At 40.2% G+C, this 15,463-nt stretch overlaps 1 protein-coding gene across 2 annotated transcripts in view; it reads right to left on the minus strand.

Moving 5' to 3' along the window:
* Positions 1–15,463, minus strand: part of Sox6 (SRY-box transcription factor 6) — a 485,425-nt gene that overhangs the window by 189,710 nt on the left and 280,252 nt on the right. For both annotated transcript variants that reach the window (XM_008853528.2, XM_008853529.2), the window contains exons 5-6: positions 7,281–7,453; positions 4,460–4,528 (exon numbers count right to left, since the gene is read on the minus strand). In XM_008853528.2, coding sequence (XP_008851750.1) covers positions 4,460–4,528; positions 7,281–7,453 — 242 coding nt within the window. The remainder of the gene's footprint in view (positions 1–4,459; positions 4,529–7,280; positions 7,454–15,463) is intronic.

Genomic DNA, 15,463 nt, shown 5'->3' on the forward strand with positions numbered 1-15,463 from the left:
TCTGCACAGCACACAACACGAGCCACTGGAAGAACTGGGAAATTAGAGTCTGAAGAGATTTAATAATTGGATAATACCACTCATCTCTGGAAAAGTAAGCTTTTCACAAAGAGATTTTAATGAACTGAATTGTTTTGCAAAGACTAGGTTGTAGCTATAAAATGCCACTGTTAAGCCTAATTCCTAATGACAGGTTACAGGTATCAAAGAACAGGTATATTGTGGCCATGAAGAATACCTGATTCAAAACCATGATACAGTCAAATGAGGTGAGGTAATAAATGTATAAGTGAACCAAGAAATCAGGATTTATAAAACATTTTGTTTTGCCTAATATAGTCTTACATTGAACAGTTTATTAAAATACTACATACACCTTTGGTCTGATTATAACTGTCCGATACATTAAAATTAATTTTGTTTAATAACTGACATAGCTCATAAATGAAGTGCCTTAGAACACTGACTAAGGGACTCCGGTGCAGCAGGTAGTAGAAGAAGGTGGAGATGGCTGAAGCCATCATCTGTCCTTTGGAATTATGGCAGAAGGGGCAACATTCTCAACTCAGAGGATCCATATTCCATGATCTATTAGTTCTGAATTCCATGGTCTTTATAAAAAATAAAAACTATACTGCTCTCGTGGTAATATAAAATATGTCTGGTTTTCCTGGGTTCCATATCAGGGAATTTACTTAACATGTGACAAACTAGGGGAATCACCATTTTTCCCCAAAGCACAAACAGGGATTCGAATTCACTAAGTAAACAGTCTTCTAAAATATCTGTTAATATTAAACTATGTCAATAATGATTTAAATTATTATCCTGGTTTTAAAGGGTAAGAATTAACCCATCAAATATGAAAACAGTTCACAAAATCATTCACCATACTCTTTCAAACCCATGTACATAGTCTTACCAAATCTTTTACAAAGGTTAGTTAAGATTCACCAAGGCAAAATTTGACAAAATTAAATCCAAGGAAGAGAAAATATGAATAAAAAGTTAACTGCATATATAAGCTTTGAATGATTGCAAATAAAATTATTGAAGGAACTTTTACATTACCATCTTAATTATTCCTTTTCCTGAGTTTAATGAAGGATCCTCATTTTCATTTGGGGCAAAACACTCAAGTTTTCATTTGTTTCTTTTATAATAGATCCAGATGTGTTTCTATGTGGCTGTTATTCTTTCTTTTCATTCTTTCTTTTCTATTAAAGATTGCAAACTGCAAAAAATATCAGCAGATTGAACTTGAAGAACATCTTGGAAGTAGCCACAGGATTCTGGTGACCTGTAGTTGATTGCTACAGTTCATTCTTACTGACCATGTGAGTTCATAAGTTCTAGGGCTCAATATTTTAGAAGGTTAAAAAAAGTGTCAAACTTCCTCAAACTGCTTCTGTAATCTTTATTAGCTTTAAGAAAAGGAATCAGGCCAGGCACGGTGGCACATGCTTTTAATCCTAGCACGCAGAAGACAAAGGCAGGTAGATCGAGGCCAGCCTGGTCTATAGAGTCCCAGGCCAGCCAGGGCTACATGGTGAGAGCCTATGAAGAAGAAAAGGAGGAGAGAAGGAGTGGTGGGGGGGGAGGAAGAGGAGGAAGAGGAAGAGGAGGAGGCAGAAGAGGAAGAGGAGGAGGAGGCAGAAGAGGAGGGGGGAAGAGAAGAAGAAGGAGGAGGGGGAGGAGGGGAGGGAAGAAGAAGAGGAGGAGGAGGAGAACAGAAGAAGAGAGAATCATCCTGCTTTATTCCTTGTTTTGTTCTATATTCAGATCAAAGAATGTTTCTTTTTTTGCAATAAAAAATTTTACTAGCCCTTAATCTCACATTTTCCTTTAAAAGCAAATTAAAATTAGCTGAACTATAATCTTTCTTCTAAATTTGATCATGTTTATGAATTGTCAAAAACTGTCTTCAAAAATATAGCTAACCCATATCCTCTACCACAGAAACAATTAAAAGTTTGAATATCAAAACCTGCTTTTTTAAATGTCAGAGATAAATAAGTTTTGTGTAAGGAGTGTTTCCAGCATTTGAAAAATTCTTGGAATGGTCTCATACTGATAAGATAAAGACTGACAAGCCGGGAAGCAGTGGCTTAAGACAGAAGCAACCACAAAAACACGTCTTACTGTTCCCTCTTACTGTTAAAAACATGAATTCTTGTTATAAAGACACCTAAATTCCTAATGAATATAACGCTGACATTAGGTATCATGGCTGTTTTATAACTTAGGTTGCTGAGTTCAAGTGCTAATCAGCTACATTTAAACAATGAAAAATACACATAACACTAGGGCAATTAAGCTTCTTTTAGAAAACTTGTGAAAAAGCATATGTTCTCTGCACATACGTGTGTGTGTGTGTGTGTGTGTGTGTGTGTGTGTGTGTATACACGTGAGTGGGTGCACATGGGTGTGGTACACATACATGTTTGCACATCCCTGTGGAGGTCAGAAGTCAACTTCTTCAGGTGCCTTTCACCCTGTGTTTTTGAGACAGCGTTTCTTGTTGGTCTGGGGCTCACCTATAGGCGAGATGTCCAGTCAGCAAGCCCCAGGGATCCCCCGGTGCTGGGGTTATAAATGGGGTTCTGCATATCAAACACAGGTCTTCATACTGGTGAGGCAAGCATTTTACCAACTGAACTACAGCCTCAGCCCTATCTTCTCAAACTGAATATCCAGATTAATATTTTAAGATTATGTTCCAACATTTCTAAAACACATCAGTTTCATGTTGTACCAATAAAATGTAATAACAATATTCCATTAAATATTCTGAATCTGCTGCCCATCAGCCAAGGTCTTCAGGCGCACATAGAAACCTCAGTTCTTAAGACAGCCAGATGATGTATCACTGGATAAAGAAGGGACTACACTGGAAACAGTGAAGAGGCAGGAAAATCCTAGCAACTGTAACCACCATAGGAACATCGCAGGGGAATCTCTCCATACCTGCTCCACAGCAGGAGAAACAGGGATCTGGCTGATCATGTTATTTAGCACCCTGAGTTCTTGGAGAAGGTGCTAGAGAAAAATGTAAGAAGCCACAGACTAGAGACGTTAACCCTCGCAGTAGGAACTAGACTGAAATCTTTAATAAGAGCAGAACAAGGGGACACCTGGACGGTTGTGTAATTAAGGACCTCAGCACGAGTTATGGAAGAGATATCAGGGTAAGAAATTATTCCAGGATTTAATTGTGAAGTCTGACCATCAAAAAATGTGAAAGACATTCCATCTTATTTCCATTTAGACTTGATTTAAAAACATCAATATGAATATGGAATATAGAATCGTAACAAAACAGACAAAAAAGTTTACACTAAATCCTCTTAGTGAGCTTGCTGAGGCAAAAAGTCAATTTATGTTAAGTCACCTCTTCAGACAGTCAGTCAAATGCAGTCACACTACCTGGAACACTAAAAATGATCAAAAAGGTGAACCAAGGATCTGCCTTAAAATCACTGGTATTCATCAGGAAGGCAGACTGAATAAATTAGGACTTCGTGCTACTGATACAGTAAAACTGCATGGAGGGTTGGAAATAACCTCAGTAAAGTACTGCTACAATTATGTGGTGTCACTGATCTCAGTGGGCTAGAATATACCTATAGCAAACAAGGGAGCAAAAAAATATCTGTGATTGGGTAAGCATAGCTTTTAGCATTCTGGGGATTAATCATAAGATGACCAGAGCTTTAATAAAATGCTTTCTAGAATTCACATATGCTTCTATTCAGAAATGGAAAATCATTTCCCTTCTCTCAAAGACTATTAGTTAAACTAATCATCAAGTATCTAAAGGAATGACAGAAATCAGCCCATTGCCTTCTTTTCCCAGATCCTATAATAATCTGCACGTTTTTACACTGCTACAAGACAAAAAAATAAAAAATAAAAAGAAATAACAGATGAAGAATTCTCTAAAATAGGTCAAAATTATTCAGAAGTTTTCCAGCTCTAGACTGCACGCTCCTTGAAGACTCACTGTCATTCACTGCTCTATCTCCTCTGGCATCCAAAGAGTGCAGTTCATATTTGCTAATAACAAATTAATTATTAACAACCTTTGCCCAGATTCTTCTCATAACTGGCCCAATCAGTCCTAACAAGTAAATAAAAGTCAGCTTCTCTCCATGGCCCCTTTAGGTAATAAAACACAAACCAAAAAAGTGGTTTATGGTAATACAAATAGCATCTGTATCTGCCTTGGAAACCAAGAGGTCCAACTTGGTGGTGTGGGGACAAATGGTGGAAGGGGAAACAGGAACTATTTCCATGTCACACCAGAGAAGACTGCTTCAACTCCTGCCTGGTCACCTACTAGTGCTGCTGTGTACAGCGTCCTTGAATGACAGCCCTGTGGGTGCTCCTGCTCCTGTGTGCATTTACAGCACGGAAAGCATGGAAGGATAATCAGATGAGAGTAATAAAGTACACTGACCTGGATCTGTTGCTGCAGGAGATTAATTTTGTGCTGCTGCTGCAGAAGTTGCTGCTGTTGTCTTGCAATCTATCAGAAATAAAGTTTCATTAGGTTAAATGAAATGCCATTACCACGGGTGTCTCCCCTGGTATCGCCAGAATGCTTTACTGCACCTCAACATGAAAGAGTTCCGAAATGAGAGGAACGGTGATTAAGTCAGTGGAAAGAAAAAGCCTCTGAACAGGTGCCACCCCTCTGCTTTACCTGAGGCATGCACTGCTCACTGGTACCCTAGCTGGGGGCAATGCACCTCCACCTGCGCTGCTTCGCTGGACATCATTGGACTTTGGAACCCTAATCCATGCAGAAAAGAGACAGGAAAACCCTAGCTACATTTGTCTAAAATGTTTGGTTGTAAAAGGTAAAATCTGTAAGCAAAGATAGAAAAAAACGATTCTTATAATTGCACCATAAGGTCTATCTTGACAGAAACATGCTGTGATGTTTGGAGTTGATAGACTTACAGATATTATCAAAGGAATACAAAAATTTAGTAGAAAGTAAAAACCCTTTAGTATCCCAGCTGTCTACAAAGAACTTTTAAGATGAATTAAGCTGCAACTTAAAATTCATCCAATTCTGAGAGTAATACAGTTATTTTGCAATACAGGATTTGCATTCCCTTTCTTGACCCACCAATAAAGTTCAAATTTCTAACAGGTCATCTGGTCTATAAAAAGAAATACTAATCACATAATGCAAGTCCTTACTCGGATCAAATCTGCCCTGAGAGGCCAAGTAACTTCCTTAGGATGCTGGTGCTTGCTGCTAAACTAAGCATGAGTTGGGCCTGGCTGCTCACTGCCTGCCTGATAGCTCGGCTGCCTCAGCCTTAAGCTCTAGACGAAGCCCCTTTCAGCTTCGACAGATGGACAAGCAGGGCAGGTAGAGCGCAGAAGCCCAGAGCACTTAAGAGGACCCAGTTTCATGGTGCCTTATGGTCAAGAGTTCCTACTTCTTCCTCTTTCCAAGGGCTGGGATTCTAGAGTGGGCTGTGTTGGAAATGAAAATAAGTGGTATTGGCTCCAGTCCCAAGTGCACTCTTTTTGAGCCTATGGGAAATGCCCACATCACATGTCAAACAGCATAAATGACAACACAGCTCCCTGGTGCTGCTTTACAGTTTCTGGTAATAACTGGCTCATACTGGCAGGGTGGTGCCTTGGCCTTTCAGAGACTCCAGTTTGAGACCACTCCTTCCCAGAGGTTTATGGACAATGCAAAGTAGTATTTAACTGGGATGCAGTGGCCTGCTCTGCCTGATTCAAATCAGAAATGGACAACTCACCCTGCAGCTCTAGGTATAAATTCTGGGTCCTCTGAATATTTATTTCCTCTTAGCAAACCAGTGAAACACCACTAGGCATCTAATATTGATGGTCCCTCCTAAATGATAAAGTGCTACATGGAGATGCATCCGAAACACCACAGTGCAATTACCATCATCCACTCTAGACGTATGGGTTTGACACAGTGAAGTATGGCACATAAGCACCATGTGGCTCAAACTCTGAATTTTATTTGCCAATCGGCTGAGCTACATGCTCGCTTCATTGAGCATGACAACCTAGTTTTAAGTGTCATTTAATTTTCATTTTGAAATATAATTACAAAGTGTTCACTGTAAGATATCACTCGTCTGCAAATGTGTCAAGATTAATTTGTGCTAGCTTATTCACAAGTGTCAATAGTTAATTACTGTGTCATCTCTGGATGGCTAAATGACATTCTAACTTCTGATTTTTTACAGTGTTCCTTTATGTTATTTTCCATTAGGGGCTGAGTCCATATTCCTACATGTGGGCAAATATTCAAGCATATAAAATACCAGACGTCACAACTCATTAAAATCAACAGAGCATATACTGCCCTATATATCCCTATAAAATACATTTAACTGAAAAGATAATTCCAGTAATAATGTCAGATTTCTAAAAACTGCACATTAATTTGAATCTGTCTCATCTGAGGCATCAGCAAGGATGCTATAGGGTCACTGTTGCTGCAATGAGAGGCAGGAAAATCGTTTGTGAACAAACACGATTCATCTTTTTAAAGATACACATTTCAACGGCTGTTTTTCCCTCATTCTCATTTCTCAATCAATCAAGTCAAATTCTTTCAGGAGCCATGTGCTAATTTGTTTCTGATGATTTACCTATGCTATACAGAGTGACTATATTTTTATCATCCAAACAATACAACTTCCAGAAGGACAAGGAATGGGGATTAGTAATTATCTTGGAAAGCAAGCATAAACCAGGGCTATTTGGCAAAAGCTGAGGCATGTGGTGGTTCTCGCTCTAACGACAGAGGAAATCACTGGGTTAGTGAGCTGAAAAGGCCCAACATTTTTCTAGAACAGAATCATTTCTTTTCTAGAGGAGGGAAACTCTTTTCTAGAGAGGAGTCACAGTCAAGTATGGGACTTCCTAGGATGCCTCTGGGAATGAGTCTGCCTGAGAAGTCAATCAAATCACACTTTCCAACACAGCAGCCCTTCCAGTGGTCCCCCTCCACCCCTTGCTGTGAAACCTTTCTTTGTCTTCACACAGGCCCTCAGTTTCCCAGGGCTCTCCTTCCTTTCCTCCCGTCTCTCCTTCTCCCCCTCCCCACCTTCGCTCTTCTCTCTCTTCTTTTCTGTCCTGTCCTTCTCTTCAGTTTTCTTGATTTTACTTTTTGAAGAAAGTTTATAGCAAGCAGACAAATCGATGCAGTTGCTTGCTGAGCCTGGTACGTTCCACGGCTCTGGTCCCTGAGCCCCTTTCGCTAGGCTCACCTGTTCTTGCTGTTGGCGAGCAAGGTCCATTTGCTGCCGCTGTTTTTCGATTTGTGAGGCTGCCAGTTTTTTCTGTTCATCATGTGCTGCCAGGAGCTGCTCCCGTAAGCTGATCAGCTGGGTGATCATGGTGGAGAGCTGCCGTTCTTTCTCTGCCAGGCTCTCAGGTGTACCTAAAATGGAAATGAGAAGAAGTCTCACAAGCTTGAGGAAAGTCTGAAGCAATCAGAGCAAGAAGGGCAGAGTTTAGAGGGGTTCCCTTAACCAAAGATCTGGGGCTATTACTCTCATCCCTGGCAGTGTAAGCATGCCTTCGGGCAGTTACTGTTACAGGACCAAAGCTAGGACTCACTGTTTCCATGCCAAGACAGTGTACTGTCACCAAGAACATCCTTACACAATCTCCCTTCTACCTCTAGAACAAGCAAAGCAGAACTGTCGACCCACTCACTCCTCTTCATGCTCCCCATCATTTTGATCAAGCTAAGGAACCTGAGGATCTATGGGTAGTTAGCGGTGGCTAGTGGAGACAGATTTTCCTTAGTGGTACAACCACTAGTAGGATGCCCATGCTCCTGTAGGTAACGCAGATTAAATTCATTGGGTCACCAAAGGAAACGAAAAGGATATGAAAATCAAAGGGGGACTAGTCAGAAAGAGGAAGGAGAAAACAGGCAACAGGCTAGAGGGGAAAACAGAGAACAGCGTGTAATGAGGGGTAAATATAGTCAAAATATATTACATACAGATGTATGAGAATGTGGTAATGAAACTCAGTATTGATTATAACTAATATATGCTAATAAAAAACTTTCAAAAACCAAAGTTCTATAGTTCTGAACTAAAGTTCAGAAATTACAGATCATTTTAACATTCTATAATTGCCTCTCTCCTCAGTGACAGACACAATACCAATACCTAAGACATTGTAGGTGCTTACTAAACACTATCTAAGGAGCTTTCTGGTGATATCTGTCTGAAATTCAGAGATCAGAGGTCATGGAATGAGTTCTCCAGAGAGAATAAAAACGGCCTTAGATAAGAGAGTTGCCCTCCCTCTCCTCCCCAGGAAGGGATCAAGCTAAGGCTTCCAAGTTTATCCTTAAAGGCAACCATGTTGTTTGGGGGGGGGGGTCTCCCTCACCCCCTTGCCATTTGTCATTCTTCAAAGGGAAAGAACAGCCTTTCAGGTTGAAAAGGTTATGCATAAGGATGTACTGTTTAATGAGTGAGAAGCTACTGAGCACTTACGGTATGCACTAATGGTGCTGAGCAGTCTTTTTATGGGCAAATTGCACAGCTCTCCTAAGTAAAGGGGACAGAATCCTTTTGTGAATCTAAATTAGAGCATTTTACTGCAGCATAGGATAAAATTCCAACCCACTGTATGTGAGCCACACAGATTTCATTATGAAGAAGTGATCTACGATTTGAAAGCTTTTCAGAAAGACGCCAGCAGTTGTCAAAGGGGACGAAGATTGCAGACTTTTGTGTGTGTGTGGAAGAGGAGACTTCCAACCTTGTGACACCCTCCTCATGCCTGCTAAGAAGGTACCAGAGCAATCTAAGAGACTAAAATTACCTTATGTGTGGCCTGTTTTCTAAGGGGCCTGAGGAGGACACTGCCTAGTGTTTGCTGACCTATGATTTCCCACAAGGTTAGACAATGTCTGAAGAGTAGCCACCCCAGTGAAGACTACCTCTGGGTTCTCTTTTTAATTAATTAATTTTATTCGATGTGTATGAGTGCTTGCCTTGCTTCCAGAAAGGTGGCTGGTCCCCCACAGGCCAGAAGGGAGTGTCCGAGCTCCTGGAACTGGAGTTACAGTTGGTTTTGAGAGGCCATGTGCATACTGGTCCTTTGCAAGAACAGCAAGTACTGTTAATCACTGAGCACTCTTAATCTCAAAGCCCCCTTTGGATTCTTAGTATCACTTAGGTTCTTAAGAAAAAAGAACTATCAGGGTTGGAGAGATGGCTGAGCGGTTAACAACACCAGCTGTTCCTGCAGAAGACCTGGGTTCAAATGCCAGCACCCACATGGCAGCTAACAATTGTCCGTAACTCCAGTACTAGGGGATCCGACAGCCTTCTGTCCTCCACGGGCATTGCACGACATGGGTGCACTTACCTACACGCAGGCAATACACGCATACACATAAAATAATAAATTTAAAAAACTGAAAAAAAAAAGAAAAAAGAACTGTCTGTGTTCCTGAAAGAATGGCTGATCTGAAAAGTACCTATAATCAAACTTGAAAGAAAAAATAGTGAGGTATTGGGAAAGTACAAACCACTAATAAGGAACTAACAGAAGTCAAGATTAAGAACTAGCTATTTGTTGTAACTCTGGAAATAATTAAAAAGAAAAAGATGAGCTCTATTTCACTAAAAAATGATTTTAGTTTGGTTAGATAGAACTTGTTGATCCAGAAATATTGAACAACAAAACCATAAAAGTTGGCTAAAAAGGAGATGCGAGTCTCTTCAAAAGCACAAAAAAGCTCAATGACATTTTTGTGAATATGTGTAGAAGTAAAAAGCTACAAGAAGAGTAACATTATTTATTTATTTACTTATTTCCATTTTATTCAGGAAATATCTCCTGAGTAGTAACAATGTGCCAAGTCATTACCTATATGAATGTAAACTGCAACTTACAACTAAAGAATTGCAATCCAGGCAAATATTTTAGGGAAGTTCACCCAAATTTGGAGGGTCCAAGTTCAAGGGAAGTAGCCTAGAAAAGTGACCATCAAGTACAAGGACAGGCAAGATGTGGGTGTCCACACCTTTAATCCTAGCACCAGAGGCAGAGGCAGGCTGATCTCTGTGAGATCAAGGCCAGTTCTAGGCCTGGGGCTACAGGGAAACCCTGTCTCAAAAAAAGAAAGGAAAACAGAAAGAAAGAACAAGTGTTAAACAGGGAAAGAGCTGTGGACACAAAGAACTTCCCAGGAAATGGCAAACACTGCACGGCAAAGAACTACACCCAAAGGGAAGGTTGCAGAGGGTCATTACTGGTCAAGAACTTTCCAGAAGGAAGAACAATACAGGCTTAGGCTCTGCGTATGTGCAGTGGGAGTACATGGGCTTTGGTGTGTTCCAGAAATTGAATCAAGGTCATTGAATTTGAACGAGGAAAATAAGGGAAGTAGGGTGTCACATGAGGCTAGAGAGACAGGAAAACGCCACACCATGCGGCCCAGATAGACCGTGTTTGACGAGCTCTCTCTGTTCTGAAGTATTTCAAGCAAGGATAATGTGGCCATTCTGCTGACATATGGGGAATAACTAGGAAAGTTACGAGATAAATGGAAAGTGTGGATATTTTATTACACATATTCTGTGCCCTGTTCTAAATCTAATTCGATTTTTTGTTATACAGAACTATATGGGGTGAGGTAAGAAAATTCTTGGATACTGGGACAGTTGCTACACTATGTACTTTGTTAATGAAGGGGCGCCACAGAATATTTTGGGCAAGGACCAAAAGCACAAGACTTGGATTTGACGTTTGAATTTGTCAGTGAAGATGAAATCTTTCCTTCTCCAGTGTGAAAGTCTTACCAACAATCTTTCACTTCTTTCCCTTTCTCTTCTGCTTAATAAACAGAGAAGCTGAGTACAATACCTGACAGCCTATTCCGTTCAAGATGGGGACAATAGGTCTCTAAGTGCACAATGTCTCCATTACTAATAAATATCCAGACCTCAGCGTACAGAACCGCACCATTTAACTGAATCATTTCACGAATTATAGTGTCATTCAAATTGCTTAATTGGAAACATTCAGTGGCATGTAAATAAATCTTTCACTGGACTTAGATATATGTTTAGAAAAACAAACAAGGCAGATGGCAGTATTTGTAAGTTAAGGATTTAGACATTAATATAAAACTGTCATCACCATTTCCCTAAACTTGAATAATATATATCTATAGATAGGTAAATAGATGATTAATTGATACATGATTGATAGATGATAGATAGACGGTTGGTCAGTGACTGACAGTTGATAAAGATAGATGATAGAGATAAGTAGATATTTGTGTAGTTACGTATCATAACAGATGAAGTTGAAGTGAAATGTAGTGTAAAAAAATCTAAAATATTTTTGAATGAAAAGTTGTATGTACGGCCATGTAGCCCTTGGGGCTCAAATTAGAAGAGAAATTTACACACTACAGTAGCTTACATTCTCTAAATACATAGGCCTGTGTGTATGTGTGTGTGTGTGTGTGTGTGTGTGTGTGTGCGTGTGTGTGTGTGTTCTGTACCCATTGTATACATTTGACATAACAGTTTAAAGATCAGCATTTGAACCTACACTAATAAAATTTGTTTTAATTAACAAAGTGTTTACACTGTTGTAATAAAAATATGAAGTGTGAACCGTATCGACTAAACCAACCTGAGAACAGAAGTTATTTCATCTCAAAAGATTCACTTAATCGAACTGAACCGTTACTGCAAAGAAACTAGAATTGTCAGAACTACAGCAAGAAGACACAGCCAGCAAGGGCACCCAGGGAGTGCTGGGAAGGCGGGGCACCAGAGGATGCTCCTTCAGCAACCTCAAGACTGAGGAAAATCTTACCCTAAATCATACTTTGAGGTTTGACAAAATCAACTTGGAAAAAAAAATAGACCAGAGCCCGAGGATGCACCCAAACCAGCAGAGGTCATCGGTAGCTGCCCAACGTCATCTGTTTCACATCTTTTAGGCTGTCTTAAAAGGACTCTCTAAAAAGCACTGCCAGAAAATAACCTCTTTGGCCTCCCACACAAAGCCACAAAAGGGGAAACAGCAAAAGAGCTTCTGTACACAGCTTCTCCCCAAGTCATCCTGCCTGCTTTTACCCGGTATCACACGGTGTGCGCTAACACTCTCCACACGTGCTGTATCCGTCCAACACCAAAGACAGAGCTGTGGGGTTTTCTCTCTTTGCCTTCTTTTCTTTTTTCCATCGGGTCATCTTTATCCCCAAACCACATCTGTCTTGAGTTTCTCTAGGATTAGTCAGGTGGATCAGTGCTCCCCAGGGCCTGCTCCAGCTGAAGTATTTTAATTTGACTAAACACCTGATTTATTTTATGTCTCCGATGAGAAAGGCAGTTTGTCTTAATAGAGCCTGTCAGCCCACAGCCCCATTCACAGCAATTTACAGGCAGCCAGGGACGCTGGGAGAGAAGAGTGCCACGATTCTGTATTTCATCCTCCTCCAGAAAGCACCTAAAAGCAGCTATTCACTGTGACTGCATGTGGCATTTTAGAACTGAATTAGCTTTTTATTCAAGTAACTACACTTGTTGTGAATAGCTTATCTGTAAAATTGCTACATTCACTACTGATTTTATTAACCTTTGGCTCTATCACAAAATGGTCTTCAGTTAGGAAAGACCTTTAAAATTGACACATTTTTTTTTTCTGAGGGGCCTTTATTCCTGTGACTTCAGATTTACTGAATTTGATCCACTGAATTCTTTACCAGTTGTAGTTAAAATTTTGAGTCTCAATAGGAAGTCAATAGTGCGTAAATAAGGAAACATTTTTCAAAATGTAAATAAGATGGCAATTTCCCTCATCAAAAGTTTTCAAATATGATCCTCTATTATAAGTTTCAGAATCAGCCTCTAGCCTTTCCTTCTTTCTTTTTTTTTTTTTTTTCCAGTCTGGAAAACTTGAAGAAATTTACTAAAATGGACATTTTTAAAAATTTTTTTACAGTCCTGTCTTCAGGTCCAATGCCAAAGGAAGAAGAAAACATGAAATATATGAGAATTTAAGTAAAACAAATAATTCTCTTATTGATGTAAAATAAAAGATTAAAAGCAAAATCAAGTCATGTCTAAATTTTTTTGTACATGAGTTCCTAAAAGTCAGCACCACAATCCGCCAGCTAACTTTGCCCATACGAAATACGTATAATTACAATTGGTGCTAGAAATAAGCCTGGGCACTGAGATACCACTGAGGACTCCAGGTTTGGGTAGGGCAGGCAACTTACAGAACGTTCATAAGTAGACATTGGCCTCCCCTCTTTAAAAGTATCCCAATAACTCAGAATATAGACGTTTTAAGCAGGTCTCCCTCTTAAAACTTGTTCTCTCTGAGTGAATAACTGCTACCCTGAGAGCTGAGTTTTTACAAGAAGAAAATCCAGAAATGAGCACAGCAGTGGAGGAAGAGACAGAAAAGGGGGTGGGGAGAAGCAGGAATGAGGGAGAAGAGAGAGAAGAAGGCGGGGCAGAGGGGAGGCAGAGAGCAGCTACATTAAATTTTGTGAATGTCTCTGCATGCCTTTTATTTGTAATGAAATGAAGGGCAATGGTGTTAAAGCAATATTTACCAGGACAAACTAAACAAGTGGCAGCATCTGGAAACATGTCCAAGGGCGTTTAAAATAAAATACATACCTAACCAATCTCCTTCATTGGATCCTTGTACAAGCTGCTTTAATAAACTTAATAGAACATAATAATGAAATTACAAGAATCCTTCCACTAAAAAGTGATGGAGAGGGCTGGCAGGGATGCTAGACTGGAGTTCCAATGAAGGTACACTTTACCACATCAATCCTAGAAAGATTAAAGCATTTAACAGTAATTCCAAAGCGACATCAATCAAGGAAGTCAGCCAACAATTCAGAAAGATTTTAAATTAAGTTGAAAAGAAAAGCTCTTAAGAATCAATTCCCTGGTCACTTCTAATTTTTTTAAATGGACATTGTTTGAGAAAAACGCTAAAAATACAATGCTAGTCATAAAAAGAAAGGCCCATCTGATCTTTTCTGCCCTCAGGTAACCTGGTTAAACCGCTGTTTCTTCTGCTGCGGCCCTGCACACATCACATGGGCTGTGATGTCTCTAGTTCACAAGCCCAGCCCATCATTTAGTGGCCTTTCTGATAGAGCCTTCTTTTAAATGTCACAAAATAAAGCAGCAAAAAGTCACCAGAAAATAAACAGGGGAAGCCGAAGAAACCCACAACCTACCAGAAGGTTCCCTGATAAAAGTTACTTTGTGGTGACGGCCCGAGAAAGGAGCCCCTGTCCCAGGGTACCGGCAGCTAATTTGAGTCCTGAATCCAACAGCACTTTTCAAAGCTCTCTATTCTAAAGGGCCCCAGTGCATCATAAAGATAAAGGATTTCAGAAAGAAAAAATACACAAAGACCTCTATTATCTTATCAGTCTTTGGTTACAACAGCTGAACCAATATGACTAAATTCTGAATGACTTTTTTCAAAACAGCAGAACACTGGAATTGCTTTGTTTCCTCATCAGTTGGCTATTGTCATGGCTCCCATACGCTACCGTCCACTCCTCAGTAAATAAAAAGTTCGATAAATGCAGTGATTGTGCTCACAGGATGACTTCAGGAACACTACACAGGAAGTTGGTTTCTTGGACTGAGATAGAAGTGCTATTTTTCCCCAATAATGTACGAGAATTTCCCTTTTTAAATGTAAACTAATCTGACTGAAAATGCCTTTCAAATCTCCTAAATGAGACAAGAAAGCCTGGTCCTCTTGAAATTAAGCTAACCGTCCTGACTATCCCAGGCACACTCACCTCTCCACAGCTTCCCTTCTTCCTGGCTGCAAAAGGAAGTGTGTTTCCTGGATCAGCTGAGGTCTATTCATGTTGCAGATCCTAAGGGAGCAAGGACCATCTAGGGAATTCTGCCATCCCTGCTCCCAACCTTTCAGCTGGACACTTGGCCCACCGTGCCTTATTAGCTGATCATTCTTGGATCCGGAAATGAAGGTGTCTGACATGTGGCTTCTTCAACATGAGACAGACTGCCATGACACTCCTGTTCTGGAGCTGGGGACAGGCAGTAATGGCTCTGTCTCCATAACCCACCCAGAAAAACATAATAACCTGGCCTTTCAGAAACATGGGAGTCTTTGGTCCTTCATGCAGGAAGAACAGTGACGTAGTTTGTTACTATAACAGCAAGTTTTACAGAATTGCCTTCTTTGAAGCTCCATCAGAACCAGGAGATGGGAAAGGAAGGTGTAAGAAAAATGATCTTATTAAGGAGGCATTGCCTTAAATCATCTCTATTTCATATGAATGAATCTTCACCCTAAAAGCTGTGCTCTGTTCATTTCACAGATGAAAAACTGAGCTCTTGAAAGCTCAGTTAACTTGTCCAATGCACAGAGCAGTTGG

Source organism: Nannospalax galili, unplaced genomic scaffold (genome assembly GCF_000622305.1).
Source record: "Nannospalax galili isolate Female #2095 unplaced genomic scaffold, S.galili_v1.0 scaffold44, whole genome shotgun sequence".
NCBI classification, from domain to species: domain Eukaryota; kingdom Metazoa; phylum Chordata; class Mammalia; order Rodentia; family Spalacidae; genus Nannospalax; species Nannospalax galili.